At 40.2% G+C, this 18418-nt stretch overlaps 1 protein-coding gene across 1 annotated transcript in view; it reads right to left on the bottom strand.

Annotated features, from left to right (window-relative positions):
- Positions 1 to 18418, bottom strand: part of b3glcta (beta 3-glucosyltransferase a) — an 87511-nt gene that overhangs the window by 62099 nt on the left and 6994 nt on the right. The window contains exon 2 of the mRNA XM_085370487.1: positions 16839 to 16876. Within this exon, the coding sequence (XP_085226613.1) occupies positions 16839 to 16876 (38 nt within the window). The remainder of the gene's footprint in view (positions 1 to 16838; positions 16877 to 18418) is intronic.

Raw genomic sequence — 18418 nt, 5'->3', positions numbered from 1 at the left:
AGAGCGGAAAAAGCCTCTTCCAGATTCGGGAGTGCATATGCATCTTTGATGGTTTGGAGGTTTAACCTCCGATAGTCAATGCACAAGCGAACTGAACCATCTTTCTTTTTGACTACTACGATTGGGGAAGCGAATGGTGATTCAGATTCCCGTATCACTCCCACGTCGAGCAGTTCCCGCAGGTGCTTCCTCACGGCCTCCACATCGTGTGGATGTATTGGTCGGGGTCTGGACTTGAATGGGGTTTCATCACTAAGCTTGATGTGATGTTGCACCTTCTCTGTGTGTCCAAAATCCAATGCATGCTGTGAAAACACTTCAGGCATTGAATTTAGCAACTTTGTGACACGATTTCTCCATTCATCAGGTAGGTCATTTCCAAAGTCGAAACTGATTTCTTCAGGTTGAGAAGAATTTCCTGAGTGGTCTGAAGAGTTTGACATCTTCTCTGTCTGTTCTTTACATATGACTCTGGTCACAGCATTAATGTCAGCTAGCACACGGCCTGACGGGACAACAATGTCGTGATCGGTTTCATTTTTCACTACAACCGGCAGCTTACAAGGCCGCTTGGCTGGCAGGTTGACAAGACCAGTTAACACAAGCAAACCACTGGGCAAGGGAAAATCTGATGACGATTCGACAACTGCACATTTCTCATTAATGGAGTTGGGAATGTACACCGAAGCTTCTAAAACTGCCGTCTGCCCTGCCGCCACCACAGCTTGCTCTTTACCCGTTAACTTTGCACACCCAAGGCTGCAATTGCTAGCGGCTTTTCGACGTACTCCAAGGATTTTGAGGAGCGCTCTGAAACCATGGGGGACGGGCTGAAAGTTCGCACTGGACTCATGGAAGTCAGCATAAAGGGCATCTAAGGTATTTGTACCTATCAAGATCTGTTCTCGCGCCTCGGCTCGCAGAGGGGGGATAACTAATGCTAGGGTATTAACACTAATATCCGAACCCACAAAGTTCTTGAGAAAGGTGATTGAGAGTTCTACATAACCTAGGTAAGGGACGGATTGGCCGTTTGCACACTCTACATCCAGGAGATCGCCCAACGGGTTTATAGGCAAGTCTGAGAGATGCTTCTCATAAAAACTCTGAGGCACGGTTGTCACTTGTGACCCTGTATCAAGAAGACAGTTCGTTTCTCTGCCAGCGATAATGACAGTAGCAGAAGTTTTGGTTCCGACCAAACCCTTTGGAAGGTGTATAGACGGCGCTTTTGACTGAACTTCCCTTGAAAAGGCACGTTGAGGCTTGGGACGAGAATTGTCTCCGGCAGCCCCCACTTGTCCCACACTGGAGGCTGGGATTAGTTTAAAGGCGGCTCATCACTGGCCCTAGTTGATGCTTCCCAACTAGATTGCCTTTCTCTCAGCTGTTTTCGCTTCATGGCCACTAAGGATGGATTTGGTTCGCTTTCACATGATGAGGCAATATGACCGTCCTCACCACAGTGAAAGCAATACCAAGGACGCGGCTTTGCATTGGCTTTTGCAAAGTTCTGTGCGGTCGAAGCCTTCCTTTTCGTGGGGTAGACTTCGACTTTGGCATTAACTGTGTGGCACTCTGACTTTGAGTGCTTGGGCTGATTCTGCTTTTGGCTTTCTATTTTCCAACTGTTAAGTTGTGCACTCAAATCAGCAATTTGTTTCTTTAACACATTGAGGTTGGACTCACAGCTACTTGCTGTTTGTACATTTGACATGGCCCGGTGCTTTGGATTGCTAGGGCCAGGTTTGCTCTGACCAAGATGTTGTCTCATACGATGGACTTTTGAGGCTTGCTTGTCCTCTTCCGTGCGTAGGAGCAAGAGTAGCTCAGAGAACGAAGGTGGGCTCTCTTTTCTTTGTCCTAGCTGGAGGTCGCTGATGAGACTGTCCTCCCAACAGCCACGAAGGAATTGCTTTAACAATTGCTTGTCAAAATCCGACACATTGACACCTCCTCGTCGCATTGCTTTGGTCAAACAGACATGTAACCTTTGCAAATAGGCTGATGGTCTTTCTCCTTCATTCTGAAGTGTGTTCATGAATCGCGCATAGAGCTCATCGCCATCTTCGACGGCTCCAAACGCAGAATCGAGTACTCTCAGGTACTCAGAGGGTCTAGCATTTGGACCTAAATGCTTAGTGACGTCTGTGGCAGGCGACAGAAGACTGTCAAGGATCCTCTGTGTGCAGTTCAAGTCAGAAACGGCTGGATCACTCATGAGGACTTCAACACTTGTGCGCCAGGTGTCGTAATCAGCTTCACTGTTAGGGCGAGGAATGCGCCCAGAGAAAGCTCTAATCCTACTCGGCATGGGCGAGTGTGAAGAAACTTCACTACTGCGCACCACATGTTCAACTACCACCCGCCGGACATTGGGCGGGTTAAGCTCAAGTGTGGGATGGAACTGGGTCGGTGAGTCAGGATCGATCAGGTTTTGATTTAAGGTTGGAATCGAATCCGTAGACTGTGAAAAATCAGCAGCAGATTGACTGGGGGAATGGTCACCCTGTGCATGCAAACTTGTCTCGCCTCTGTCAACAGGGGGAGAAACTGTAGGCTGAGGAGATAGGGGGGGCACGTTTAAGTTAGCCAGTCCCTCTTTGAGCATGTTTTCTAGTGAATGGCCACTAAGATTGGCCATTTCAGACAGTTGTCTCATGTATGCTCTTGTGACATTCCTCGCATTCGCTGCATACGCCTCAGTTAAACTCCTAATTTCAAACGTGACTTCAGGCTGAGCAGAGCTTTGAATAGTCTGCGGCAAAAGAGGATTCAAAGTATCCATTGCACTGGCATGATTGAACTCAGCTATCATCTGCCTGTGAAACTCAGAATGCGGATCATCTATACGGATGTGGCGGTTAACTGAACCGTGTTTCCCCAGGTAAATAGCTACTTCTTCATCGAGGTCGCTGTTAGTAAGCCCTTTTATGATTACTGCGTTTGGGATTTTAATTGCCTCTTTAAGTACTACGTCCATTTTGTCAAACTAGGTTTTGATTGTTTCTTATCGTTGTAATACTTAATAAGATGAGTCTCATGCAGTTTCACAATAACTCCTGGCTGCTGGCTCGCCAACTTGTAACACTTATGTGCGTGTCTCAAATACTCCCAGATCAAAACAAGAGTATGTCACCCAAATTTGACACCAAAGAGCTCAAAGATTTGGACCAGTAGGTTCGGCTACGTACAGGAGAGGCGAACTGAATGAGACTCAGACAATCGCGAGTTTTGAAAAATAGCCGGAATTGTATTTTTCTTTTCAATTAGAAATAACAGGACATTATGACAAACACACAAAACACTTACAAATGAAATTATTCCCTTTCGGTACCGGTACTCTCTTAATAATACCTTTTGGCAAAATCACAGTGATCACTCGATGAAAACAAAAAAAAAGAAATCTTACCTGGGTGCACCCTTTCTAGAGGTACAGTTCACATCTAACAATGAACCACAATGTCAATCATCAGCATATAAATGTTAACACTTATTTGCATTTTCACAGACTTCGTTTACAAATAGCAACAGTTAATCAGCTGGAGGGTTATTTCCGACCGCTCACACTCACTTTTGTCCACATTCATGGAATGTACAGAGTCCGTAAAACGTGTCCTTAAAACAACCCGCCCGTGAGTCCAGGGGGATGTGTGTGAAAAAGGGGGACTACGAGTACAAAATGGCGTGGTGTGTCTCTGTTTTGTTGCATCTGGCCTACCACACTCTGATGTGCAGGACAGAACAAAGTCATTTGGTCCTTCAACGGGGTTGGCTCGCCATCAATTTCAGGATCCGTTGGAATGCACCAGGAAGATACAAACCAAAGAAACAAAAAAACAAAAAAAAACAAAACCAAACAAAAGGAAAAAAAAAACCTGACCTGTCAACGACAGTGTCATGGGACATATTGAGTTCCTCATAAAAATCACAATTCACACATTCACTTCAACTGCTGGGTTTCAGTAAATTGAACAAAGTTTCCTACAGAACATTCCTAAACAATTATCATTAAACACTGGAACATTTTACTTGCAAGGCATTCATGAAACACAGATAAATAATGAACAAGTAAAACACTTTGCTCACCGATCTCAGAATTAGAAAGACGGAGCAGCGCGAGATGGCGCACGACCGATGAAATGGCGTCGTCTCTAACTCCCGACCTTTCTCGACTAAGCAATGTAAAAAGAACCAGCTAATTACTCGTCTTAGCAATATACATACAGTAAAACAATCTTTCGTAAACGGCGAGTGCTAGCTCTCCGTCTATATTACTCTTTTTCATACCTCGTCTCAGTAAATCGCTGTGTCTCGTTTCCTCACTAGCTTGCTCATGGAAGGTTCGCGAGCGGAAGAGAGAAAAGAAAAATCTGTGTCCTCCTAGGCAGGGGCGGCAGGCGGAGCCTGTACCACGTTTCAGCAGCTCATTGGCCTAGAGTAGCACGTGTCTAAACCAGAACAGTTAACTCCTTAACTGCTGCACCTATGGTTTATTCATTACAAATGAAGTGTGCTGCTTAGATTAATGATTCTTTTATTCTGGTGTATTCTAGTTAAGCCATACTCAAATATGGGTTACATAATGAATTTAGGATGTTAAATTACAAAGGGATTAATATTTAACTCCTGCAAGCCTTTTTTTCTTTTTTTCCTTTTCTTTTCTAGAGACACCGGTCGAGTCTGAAAAGGGGTCTTTCTTGTCAAAAACACAGCACCGATTTACTGAGCTAATAGTTGAAGTGCATTGTTGATTAATCTTTCCATAGGTGACCCGCTGTGTTGGTTTTTGCCCCTGCCTCCTTACCCGAACTGATATTGAAATATCAGGATGAGTCTTTTTTTTTTTTTTTTCTCATGTTACAGAGTTTAAGGTGCATTTTTTTCCCCAAACATACACAGTATTTAACTCCTAAACTTTTCCGGAGATTTGGCTCGTCTTATTTGGCAATAATACCGATCTATTGTGTTATTATTCATTTTTTCTTCCATTTCTCACGCAGTGAAATAGTTCAACGAGGGCACTTTTGCTTAGTTTGAAGACTGTTCTCTGAGGGATTTAGCTTTGCTTTTCTAAGCACTGGAGAACTGTTGCCAACACAGACGACCAGACAGCACAAAATTGTTGACAGTGGTCCAAATCTGGTTGCCTGGGGCAATGGGCAGCCGTTACTGTCAAGCCCTGCTGTGTAGGTTATTCAGGGTCACACTATGTTCCGTGGCCTCTTCATAACATGCCTGATAAATGTTTTTGACAAAATTTTACCAATCAATATTTAGAAAATGAGATCAGTCACACAGGACTACACATTTCTCTTTATTATTTTAACCAACTCCTATGTATCTAACAGGTAGACCTACTGTATACCAGTAGGCCTACATACATTAAGTTGTTTCTCAGCCAGTGCATTTTACACATGCTATTTATACCAAGACAAAAATGGTTAGACAGACTCTAGTTTAACATATTTTTCCTTCCATTTTCTGCGATGTCTGCTACACATAATCCCCTCGTGTCTGTGTTTACATTCATCCAATGAGCTGATACACTTCTGCAACGTTTCTCTCTGTAACATCCATTCATTACCAACAGTAAGAGTTGTGGCAGCTGGTCAGGCCGGGTGGGAAAGGTGGTGGGCGGCACAGCTTTGTGAAACGGGAAGATGGAACAGCCATATGAGACTGTGGATGTTTGTATCACTGATTAGGTCTTAGTTTTGGAACCATTACAATCCTAATGATTGTGGCCTATATCTCGGCATAAATTAATCAGAATATTGTTAGTCCTCTGATGACATAGATGGAGGCCTTGTTTCTGCACAGCTAATTAAAACTCCCCATTTTAAACCATGTCTGGATAAAGCAAAAATGACACCATTTGATCAAAGGCAGATGGTCACAGTAACAACCACACAGCAGCCAGCTACACACAAGAGGCACAGACTAAAGACAACAACCCACATTAACTTTCATACAAAACTCTCCTTCTTATCTTACTTACAAACAAGAATACTACTTATCTTAGCCCCAGCTTGTTCCTCTCAAGGCATACTTGCCATTTGGAAAAAAAAAAACCCAGAGGACCATTTAAAAACACTTTCCACTGTTATTAAGAGTAACTAGATGAAGATATGTGGGCTCCTATTTAACAGCAGTGTTGTATTTTCTTTTAATCATACTTACTGATTAATTAGCTTTTGAAGAAACTGGAATGGCTACTGATTGATGGAACATTAAAGCTATTTCTGGCTGCTTCCTTATAGGGCTGGGCTATATCATACCGTTCACGGTAATACCGGTGTAATTTTGGGCAAGGATAGGAAAATGAAATATCGCGATAGAATATGGGTAAAACGCGCATGTGCAGTGCCTATGTTTACATACGCACATGGCGGCGACGGAGAATGAGAAGAGCGAAAGTGGATCGTTAAATGAAACGGATGAACCAGAATTGGTTTGTAAAAAGGCTGCAACTTCAGTGGTGTGGAACTGGTTTAGCTTTCGTCCGTCAGATATACAACAAAGCACTATTTTTGGTAGAGCATGCTAGCGGGCCATCGTTATTAACCGTATTGTTTGGAAAATACAGCACACTTAAAATCAATCCTTTGATTTTTCTGAAAATCTACAGTGCCCCTTATGTATGAATTCTGGTTATGTTTACTGACCTCGAAACAATTTTATGTTGTACACGGCGCTCGAAAATCTGTCAAATGTTTTAGTACGACTTTGCTAAGCTACGAACCCGCACCGCTTGATGGATTGTCGGAGCATTACGGCTATATTAGGCAGGCGCCTCGCGGAGTGATACGTACTGTGCTTCAACATAATATTACTGTATTGGGTGTGTATAACCTCTTTTTAGGTTTTGTTGATATTATACATGGTTATGCTGAGGATATGTTGGCCAATTTCCACTGGAAATGCCTTTTGGTTAAACTGTCAGCAAGGAATTTGCACTGCTACATTTTTATATAACTTTAATGCACATAAAAAACAGCTGCTTGTTTAAGTGAAAATACATTATTAGTGCAAAAACCCCATCAAAGTTGTGGAGTTGTAAAGTATTTTGTCTAGTGTCAATTATATCGTCAGTTATATCGTTATCGCAAATAATAATAATAATAATAATAATAATAATAATAATAATAATAATAATAATAATGGATTGGATTTATATAGCACTTTTCAAGGCACCCAAAGCGCTTTACAATACCACTATTCATTCACTCTCGCATTCATACACTGGTGGAGGCAAGCTACGGTTGTAGCCACAGCTGCCCTGGGGCAGACTGACAGAAGCGAGGCTGCCATTTCGCGCCATCGGCCCCTCTGGCCAACACCAGTAGGCAGTAGGGTAAAGTGTCTTGCCCAAGGACACAACGACCAGGACAGAGAGCCCAGGGATCGAACCGGCGACCTTCCGGTTACAGATACGCTTCCCAACCCTCTGAGCCACGGTCGCCCCAAAATTTTCAAATGTATATCGTGATAAATATTTTTGGTCATATCGCCCTGCTCTACTTCCCTATTCACAAATGTTCACCACAGCAAGTATCTTTGAATGTTTGATTTGGCAGATTTTTTTATTTTATTTATGCCAGATACCCTCTCTGGTACAACCCCAAAGGGTTTTGAGTTGGCAGTATTTGCTTATTTGGCAAACATGTAAACCACTGCACTATGGAGCCATTGCTGAAGGATATAAACACAAAAAAAGTCACTGATTTGTTTAGGGTTTCATTATCTGTAAACTAACAAAACAGTATCCGTACACTACAGTGACAGCTTGCTCCTGTAAATAAAATAAAATAAAATAAAATGACTTTTTACCTGGGATATTAAATCATTTTTCTCCTCAAAATCTGACCCCAAACAAACATTCTGGGTAGAAACACTTCCAGTCCAACGAAAAATAAAGTGTCCGCAGGAAAAGTACGAACACCCTTACTATTTCCAGAGAAATTAAGAGGGTAAGTAGCAACCAGGTGTTGCTAATCAGATACATTTTATCAACTGATCATCTGCAACCATGACCACCATTGTAAATCCGGAGGTTTTAGAATTCTGCAGCATTCAGGTGTATGTCAACACAATCTTTTTTAGTGGACATCCCACTAAAAATCTCCCCTTAAGGTCAGACCGAGTAATGCTCAGAGAATTGCAAAAAACCCAAGAACTACAACTCATGCTAAATGTGAACGTTTCTGCAACTACAATTAGAAAAAGGAGAAAGCCTAAAAAGCCTAAAAAGAACAGGGTAGAATAAGAAAAAAAAAAAGAAAAAGATCTGAACAAACCTCAAGACTTTTGGAACAATGTCCTTTGGACAAGCTACACCAAACAGAAGATGTTTGGCTATAATAATCAGCATCATGACTGGCAAAAACCAAACACAACATATCAGTAGAAATGGCTCATACCAATTGTAAAGCACGGTGGTGAAGTGGTGGTGACTTTGGGCTTCTTTGTAGCCACCATCACTGAGTTTACCATAAAGTCTTTGTATATCAAAGCACTCTTCAGTCAAATGTGAGCCCATCCATCTAACAGATAAGATTGACTGAAACTGGATCATGCAACAGGACAGTGATCCAAAGCACAGCAGCAAATCCACACCAGAATTGCCGAAAAAGAAAAGAATCAAGGTACTACAATGGCCCAGCTGAAGTCCATACCTCTGATTACAATGCAGGACTTTAGGAGAACTGTGCATATATAAATGTATGCAAACTTCAATGAACTGAAGCAATGTTATAAAGATGAATGGATATGAGAAACTGAAAACAGTCATACAGAAAACAATTACTTCCAGTTAATGCTGCTAAAGGTGGTTGTATAAGCTACTGAATCTTGGGGTGTACTAGGTTCTTCACAGACCCACACAGAGTCCTTTGAAAGCTGTCATTTTCCTTTCCTTTTCACATGACTGTAATTGTGAATGCACTTTAATTAGCTTAGGAAAATCAGAAACTGCTTGTTTGTTGTATTTTGTCTCTTCTACCTGTGCTTGGTACCTGCAGTCAATTAAACATAGACAATGACAAGCCAGTCAAAACAGATTACGTTTTTTTTTTTTTATACATGTGATTGATAACATGACTGATGACTGATAGTATTCTCTTTCAATATACAGGGAGTGCAGAATTATTAGGCAAATGAGTATTTTGTCCACATCATCCTCTTCATGCATGTTGTCTTACTCCAAGCTGTATAGGCTCGAAAGCCTACTACCAATTAAGCATATTAGGTGATGTGCATCTCTGTAATGAGAAGGGGTGTGGTCTAATGACATCAACACCCTATATCAGGTGTGCATAATTATTAGGCAACGTCCTTTCCTTTGGCAAAATGGGTCAAAAGAAGGACTTGACAGGCTCAGAAAAGTCAAAAATAGTGAGATATCTTGCAGAGGGATGCAGCAGTCTCAAAATTGCAAAGCTTCTGAAGCGTGATCATCGAACAATCAAGCGTTTCATTCAAAATAGTCAACAGGGTCGCAAGAAGCGTGTGGAAAAACCAAGGCGCCAAATAACTGCCCATGAAAGTCAAGCGTGCAGCTGCCAAGATGCCACTTGCCACCAGTTTGGCCATATTTCAGAGCTGCAACATCACTGGAGTGCCCAAAAGCACAAGGTGTGCAATACTCAGAGACATGGCCAAGGTAAGAAAGGCTGAAAGACGACCACCACTGAACAAGACACACAAGCTGAAACGTCAAGACTGGGCCAAGAAATATCTCAAGACTGGTTTTTCTAAGGTTTTATGGACTGATGAAATGAGAGGGAGTCTTGATGGGCCAGATGGATGGGCCCGTGGCTGGATTGGTAAAGGGCAGAGAGCTCCAGTCCGACTCAGACGCCAGCAAGGTGGAGGTGGAGTACTGGTTTGGGCTGGTATCATCAAAGATGAGCTTGTGGGGCCTTTTCGGGTTGAGGATGGAGTCAAGCTCAACTCCCAGTCCTACTGCCAGTTTCTGGAAGACACCTTCTTCAAGCAGTGGTACAGGAAAAAGTCTGCATCCTTCAAGAAAAACGTGATTTTCATGCAGGACAATGCTCCATCACACGCGTCCAAGTACTCCACAGCGTGGCTGGCAAGAAAGGGTATAAAAGAAGAAAAACTAATGACATGGCCACCTCGTTCACCTGATCTGAACCCCATTGAGAACCTGTGGTCCATCATCAAATGTGAGATTTACAAGGAGGGAAAACAGTACACCTCTCTGAACAGTGTCTGGGAGGCTGTGGTTGCTGCTGCACGCAATGTTGATGGTGAACAGATCAAAACACTGACAGAATCCATGGATGGCAGGCTTTTGAGTGTCCTTGCAAAGAAAGGTGGCTATATTGGTCGCTGATTTGTTTTTGAATGTCAGAAATGTATATTTGTGAATGCGGAGATGTTATATTGGTGTCACTGGTAAAAATAAATAATTGAAATGGGTATATATTTGTTTTTTGTTAAGTTGCCTAATAATTGTGCACAGTAATAGTCACCTGCACACACAGATATCCCCCTAAAATAGCTAAAACTAAAAACAAACTAAAAACTACTTCCAAAAACATTCAGCTTTGATATTAATGAGTTTTTTGGGTTCATTGAGAACATGGTTGTTGTTCAATAATAAAATTATTCCTCAAAAATACAACTTGCCTAATAATTCTGCACTCCCTGTAGGTACATTTTTAGGTTAATGTTCCTCACGGTTTCATTCAGACATTACCTCGATTGTGATAGAGAGGATATTGTTGTTATTCAAGATTAGAAAGTACATCAAGTTATTTTTTGTTACTGCAGACAGCAGTCTGCTGTTCAGACCTGTGATAGACTGAAAGTGATGTTTTTTTTCCACAAAGTTTGATCCAGTGCTACTGTGACTTTTATAAGGACTTAAGACCTGAAGCCAACACATTTAGATGTCATCTGATTAATGGACTTAAGTGCACATCTGAAACAGGCTTTAGGTATAAGCTCATTTTGCATCCTTTTTTAACATTATTAATAATAACTTCTAAAAAAGTTACAGTATTTTTGACCGTGAAAAGCAATGATAATGTGATTCAGACAAAGAGTAATTGGGCTACTAAGAATTAAGATTAAATGCTTTTGGCTAATCTATAGCTGCATGTGTGTACACAGGTTTTCCCCAAACATGAGATTTCCAGATATAATAGATAATGTTGGAGCTTAATGCAAATTAGTGTGTAATATCTGGGAACTGCTGGTACTTGGGTTTTTTCCAGGTGCTGTGGGATCTTTGAATGAATATTGACAGCATTCACAAAGGTTTGTTATCTCAGAAAAAATAATCATTTTTCCTGAGCTGAGGTCACTGCAGACGAGTTGAAGCAATGATTCAGACATTAGACGTCTCTTCTTGAGTTTGATTTCTGCAAAGCAACTGCCCAAGGTGAAGAGAATAGGAATAATAAGAAAAACTCTTTTTGCTTCTAGTGACAGCCGTTTAGGCTCTACAGATTAATTCTGGCAGAAAAACAACAACCTGCAAACGCTGGGGAAGGTGTTATTGCTCAATCTAACACGGTGAGTCAAATAGTGCTTTTTTAAGGAATCACTTTTCTTTATCTTCAAGACTAATCATTATGTCAACCACTGAAATGTACTCAAAACTTGAAACCTACAAAAGACAAAAAGCACTCTTCTCTGCTGGTCACAGTTGAAAATAAGTGGTTGTTATATTTGTTATCTGGATTACTTCACAAAGAAACTATATCATTTTGGAATAACTGGAATGCTTGTCCCAACCTTCAGAGAACACCATGTCCCATCCTGCACAGTGTACATTCATACTCAAGAAAATGTTTATATTATATAACTTTGTGAAACTATACCACTTAGTCTCAAAAACACATTAAATAACTCATTGACTCACAAAGATGCACTTTCGTTAACATTTGTTCTGCTTGTCTCCATGTGTGTGGTGACTGCTCTGTGCTTTCCCCCCACATATATTAACACCACCAGAAGGTGATGCTGACCCTTTCAGAGTGGAACGCTTTCAGGCTGGGTCATGTATTTAATTTTAGAAGTGTATTCATAACTTGCAAAGCCTCAAAGTCAAGCATTAGAGAAATGCTTTTCACTGGCTTTGCAGGACCATCAGCAGGAGGTTTGTTCTCACATTGTATAGTTATCTTGCATCCTTCCTCATGAGTCCTCAAAGTACACACAATCAAGGCACTTGTGCTTACATAAGCAAATGTGTAGTATTCTTGTTGTTTCTGAAGCCCTGAAGCGACAGATAATCGCAGCACCTGTGCTTGCCTTTGCCACCTTCTCCAAGTCATTTTCAGTTCAAACTGCTGCAAGTCATCAGCGGCTTCAGGCCATCTTCAAAGGAAAAGGAGGTGGGGAGGGGGTCGATATGCAAGCCACTGACTGTGTTGAAAGATGACAACTGATTACGCTGATATTTACAGCTGCAACTGTGTTTCTTGAATTACATATGATGAGTCTCTTGTTGCAATGGTATAATCAAAAAGCTGATTAAAGCAAAGTATGAATCAAAACTTCTTCTTCCATTGGAAGAAGTAAACAGTAAGCAGCAGTAAAATTGGTTGTAGCTTCTTTGCATTCTGATATTAGCATTTCCCATATCACACACCACACGAGCCGTGCAGATTTATTCGGATCTGATGAGCACAGCTGTTTGAAGTCAGTTGGGGAATCCTCTTTCATGCAGCAGCAGATCTTCTGAGCTGACCATTTGGTCTGAAAATCATGTGAAATACACTCTGAAGAAGTAATTTAGTTAAAAGGCTTACTCTACTAAATATCCATACCAGGGGTATGAAACCTTTCTGATGACGAGTGCCATTTAAAATTTCTTCAGAAGTCAGTGTGCCATATGATTGCATTAGCAATAAATTTAATAACGCTCTATATGAACAGTTACACACTATATAGAACCACTTTATAGAATTATATTTGTTCGCAGATGTTGCCAGCTATCAGCGAATAGTTATCAGCTATTTTGAAACAAAAAAAAGACACATTTTATCCATAACAAGAACTCCATAACAGCAAATGAACTGTACAACAGAAAATGCAAATGCTATTTATGGTCTCCTCACAACAATGATAAGAAAAATTAACTGGGCCAATATGGCATGTCTGTTAATACACTCTGATCTCTGGTCTCCCACTCAGAGACACAGGTCTCCAAGTGTCCAGCATTCAGACGGCTACCTGAGGACACTCATGAAAATCTGCTCACACAGATATGTAGAGCTAAATACTGTCAATAAGGCCTATGCAATGTTCTGAAGACAGTTAAACTTGTCAGGTAGTGATGTCCAGCAGGTGAAAATGCAAGCTCCATGAACACGCACAGCTGTGGATGTTATATGTATGATTTCTATACATTTTACGTCAGATAAAAACTATGGTTGTAAGCTTCAGATAATTATTTAATAACAGCTAGACATTTTAAATGAGAATTAGAAAGTATTTCTTTGTGTCCCCTTCTCCCTGTTAATGCCCTACCTGGCCCCCTGGCAAAACTTTGCTAGACCCGCCCCTGCATAGTTACCAGCTGTCAGCTACATAAAAAAAAAAAAAAGGATCCTGGTGTTATTTGTCTCTCAGAAACAGTTCATAACTTCCCTTCAACTCATTCATGTCACCTTAAAGGTAAACCTGTTTCTCCATCACCTGTCCAGCTCTGATGATTCAGTAAGGACATCTCCTGGTTTCATCTTCATGTTTCCCTCTCACCAGATATACAAACCGACATCATGACCAGCAGCTTTTACAGCTGTGGCTCCAGCAAACATCAGCTGATACTAGAAATTAATATTAAATAAATTCTAACAGCAGCTGATCAAGCTTAAACGTGCTGCTGTTGCTTAGCGCGACATCCGCTGGTTTCCTCTTTCTGGCGCAAAGTGGGCGATAAACAAACAAGAGAGAAAAGCCGATCAGCTGATCATTGATCAGTTTCATGATTAAAGAAGAAACAGGAGAGGGAGGGGGAGGGAATGAGAGAAGAAGAGGCAGTTGTGCAGTGTAATGACAGAATAACTCCAGCTTTGTGTCTTTTTCCATTCTAGCTGAAGTACGGGACAAAATGTTCCTTTTCACCTCAACACGAAACACGTAATATTTTCTCTCAATGCAGGACGATTCCATCTTTTTACAGGACGGTTGGCAACTCTACTAACTAACCTTATGAATTAAATAAAGTTCAACATCAGTAACATCAAAGCACCTACCCAGCTGTATAGAAACTCTGTCATGCTAGCATGACGGTACGAGCAGTACAAGTTATTGTAGCTGACTGTAAAAAGTCAGCACAACGAAAATAAACTCCGCCTAAACTTGGTTTATATCTGACCCAGATAGACAGCAGGTCATAACTTCTTACCTGAAGTTCAGTTCACCTGACACTCCGACCGGCGGCTGTCTCAGGTCTCTGCTCCTCCTGCCTCCCCTTTCTCTCATCCACCTGCTGGCCTCCACCACTTGCTAATTTTACTGAATCTGAGGAAGCACCGCCATAGCCACCACCAAACAACTGAGTTATTTTTACACACCGACCAGCATCTGGCCAATCCACCACCTTTCATTGTTTATACCGCTACAAAGAAAAAAAAGTCACCGGGCCACCGAGCAAATGCCCAGTATGCCCGATGGCTAGTCCAGCTATGGTCGTGCCATCAGTTAACCCTTCGCGTGCCACAGTTGGCACGCGTGCCTAGGGTTGCCGACCCCTGATCTATACAATGGCATTTACACATATATTGCTTCTGAAATTTCTATTGGATATACTAATTAGTATTTGCTTATTTTTAGTGGATTCTTTAAGCACTTCCTGTTTTTGCACTGATGAGGCCCTGTTAATGATCGGAACCACTTATTGCACAATAACAAGTGATTACAAAAACATCAACCAAAAATAAATAAATATGAACAAGAGAATCAGGAAGCAAAATCTAAACTGCAAAAACAACTCATTTTTGATGTAAAGCAGGAAAAAAATTGTTGTTTCTTATTACCCCTGCCACAAAAAAGGCTGTACAAGCACTTTTGTAAAATGTCAATAACTATCAGTGGGACAAGCATTTAAAATGCTTTATTCATAAACGGTATAAAATTCCAAACATTAACATTGTTTTCTTACTCTTTGATCATTTCTAAGGATATGTTGCAAAATATTTTATGTGTGAGTGACCTTCAAGCCTCCTGCCACAGCCCTGATCTATATTTTATGACTTTTCATAACTAAACTGGAGCACTTCCATGACCTAAAAATTTGTATTCCGTTCTAATTTGTTAATGTTGTTTCTCAGCTCGGAAGATCTAAAAAGGAAATAAATAACCTGGTTCACATTTGACCCGAGTTACACAAAACACACACACACACACGCTAAATACAACAAATGTACATACAGAAGGCAAAGTGTCTTTATGTCTGAGAAACCTGCTAAAATTTTCTAAATGGTAAATGGATTTTATGTAGTGTTTTCCTATTCATTACACACTCAAAGTGCTTTCCATTATAATCAACATTCACTTATGCACCCACACGTCAGTGCATCACTTTTCACTGTAAACATGGTCCAAGGACACTTGGACGTGCAGCCTGGAGTAGAGGTTATTGAACCACTAAACGTCTGAGCAGTGGGTGACCTACCCTGCCCCTTTAGCCACAGCCTATGCAGTGGGCAGTGAGTGCATTAGGAAATTCATAGTATGCTGGGAGTATAAAGAGATCATGAGCTTTCAAAACCATTAGCAACCTCATGCAAGGGTAAATATAGGAAAAGACAAAAATAAATGTTGAGCTGTTTCCCCGTGCTTTTTGCAGACATTTAAGTGTATGAATAGATTCATTGCGGCAGTTTAGACATAAAGGAACTCCATAAACTGGTTTCTCTGCTTTTATCATTGTGGCATGATTCACAATCACGTCTTTTTTTCAGCACATTAGCAATTTTATTCCTGATTATCTTTTCTTTGTTGTAAAAACTCAGCTCTTTTCAGTGCCCCCAATGGGTTTCTTCTCCTGGGTGATTATTATATAAATCGTTTTACTTTATCACTTTGATGGGCAGCAGTGCCAAATGGTTCCCTAGTTAAAAAAGGGGATCATGATTTGAATGAGTATCTTTTCTAATAGATACCTTAATAATTTGATAATTTTATTAGGAAAACTGCCTTCTTTTTTTGTTTAAATTGGATGCCAATAGCTTCTGCAGTTCTCACGAATACAATCCAACAAAGAACCAACTGTTTTAGGGTATTTATATTCAGTTGGATCACACTGGAGGTTTAGTTAAAAACAATTTCTCCATCATTTATAAGAACATGGGGGAACAAAACTGAAAAAGTGTCAAACTAAAAGAGCAAAACTTCCTCAGCAGGAAAAGAATTAGTTGACATCAGTAAAAAAGTAAGACAGTAATTTGCCGTTTTTGTGATGCTAAGCACCTCTGCCAGGAGGCTTACTGTCAACATCTTCTCACACCAATAAGAAGTAGAGCAACTGAAAATGTTAATTATTTATCACACAGCAACTGCAGACTACAGAAAGTGCAAGAGCAAGAAAACCACACTGAACTTGCAGAAAATCGACTTTGTGCTGAGCAAATCAAACTTCTGATCTAGAGGCCAATATGGGTTCAATTACAAAAACATGGCTAATTTGAGCTGGTCAGGAAGTGGAGGCTTCCCGACCAACTGAAAAGCAAGAAACAAATGATTAACTACTTACAATACCTCAGTGTACTGACAGTGTAAGGTTTCAGGTATCATATCAAGTTTCATTTTCACATAGGAAACAAAGAATAATGGGGGTCAACTGTTTTTCTTACCTGTGTGTCTTTTCCTGAGCTGCCAGCAGCAAGGTGAACTGAAACAATGGAAAAAGATTATGTTATTCCAAATCATCCAGCAAAAAGAAATAAAATATTCAAAACTGAAACAGTCTCCTTTGTGCTTCAGTCTTCACCATCTAAAAGTTGTCATACAAATGCAACACTAAAAGAAAACAACTTGTTTATTATTATTTGTGGACAAACAACATATTTAAAAGGTATTTGAGGGTTTTCTTCCATTCGGAGTTGCTGCTGGATGTCTAAAAGCGTACGGCACCATTTCACCATTCGAGATTATAATTAGAGCCTTGAGAGCTTCTATCCAATTACATTGCCATCGATTCAGAGACAAGAAAATCTTCTCAGAAAGGTTCTCAGGATTTCAAATCAATACATCAAAAACAGCAGCGTTGCTGAGAATGAATTAATAAAGCAATTTATATTAAATTACACTGCCTTCACTCCCACATCACTCAGCTTTAAATCTGACTTTAATTAGATGATCTAACATAAAAAATTGTTAAATTTCCTCTGCTAACTCACTGCACTGTGGCCATTAAAAAGGTCAACAGAGAGTTCAGATTAAAACCTAAAAGCAGCAGATATGTTTTCGAGCTTCAACCGAACCACTATGTAATATCCAAAATATAGGCTCTACAGAAAAGATATAACTATCTGTATTTCAGAAGATTGATACAATCTCTGTGAACCACTCTGCAATAATTTGGTCAGATATTGATTCCAGCCATAGTAAGGAAACCCTTAACTTAAATTATTTAACAAGCACAAAAAGTCCATTTAAATACTTCTGTCTGCAAAGCCTGGAATGAAGCTGCCAGATCAAAACAAGTGACTGCTATTATTCTTATAATGAAAACACTGAAAATAACAGTGGATGCTGACACTTTTAAAACTATCTAAAGGAAATGAAGGGATTTTATTTTTCCTAAGAATGGAAGAGAAGGTCTGATTTTTACTAGTTAGGTTTTCTTGCATTTAAAAACATAAATAAATTCTGTTTCCTGCTACTGTTTACAGCAGTTCACAGTTAATTTAAAGTGCTTGTGTGACAAGGACAAAATGAGACAAATGGAGAGAAGACAGAAAAGATGATGCTGATGAGCTGTTAAATCAACCAAACATGAATGACATTCAAATAATTAACAGAGAAACAAAACACAGCACATAGTGTCTTAAAAGAAATTCCACAATGACTCAGCAGTGACTTTGTTAATTAGAAATAACATTAGTACCATTATATAATAGTGCAGAATGAACCATCATGCTCAACTTTAAGGCTAATGTGAAAGAAATTACTTAATAATGGTTTCATTTCCTGATTAAATACTTCAGATAAAATGGGTATAAATTGACATAAAAAAAAAGCAAATAGATAAACGCATGTGCAACAACATTGTTCAGTATAGGAAAAAAAAATCGTGGATAGCAACTTCCCACTGAATAAAGAAAAGCAGTTATTTCAAACATTGCTGAACAAGGTCAAATATTTCCCTTTGGAGTGTAAAATCATGGTGTCTGCAAATAAAATGGATTTCCAGTGTGTTTCAGGCAGCTTT

This window comes from Diplotaxodon limnothrissa, linkage group LG14 (genome assembly GCF_057381915.1).
Source record: "Diplotaxodon limnothrissa isolate DT_005_m linkage group LG14, D_limnothrissa_male_GT1.1, whole genome shotgun sequence".
Lineage (NCBI taxonomy): Eukaryota > Metazoa > Chordata > Actinopteri > Cichliformes > Cichlidae > Diplotaxodon > Diplotaxodon limnothrissa.
The sequence above is the reverse complement of the archived record's forward strand: the minus strand, read 5'-3'. Positions and strand labels throughout refer to the sequence as shown.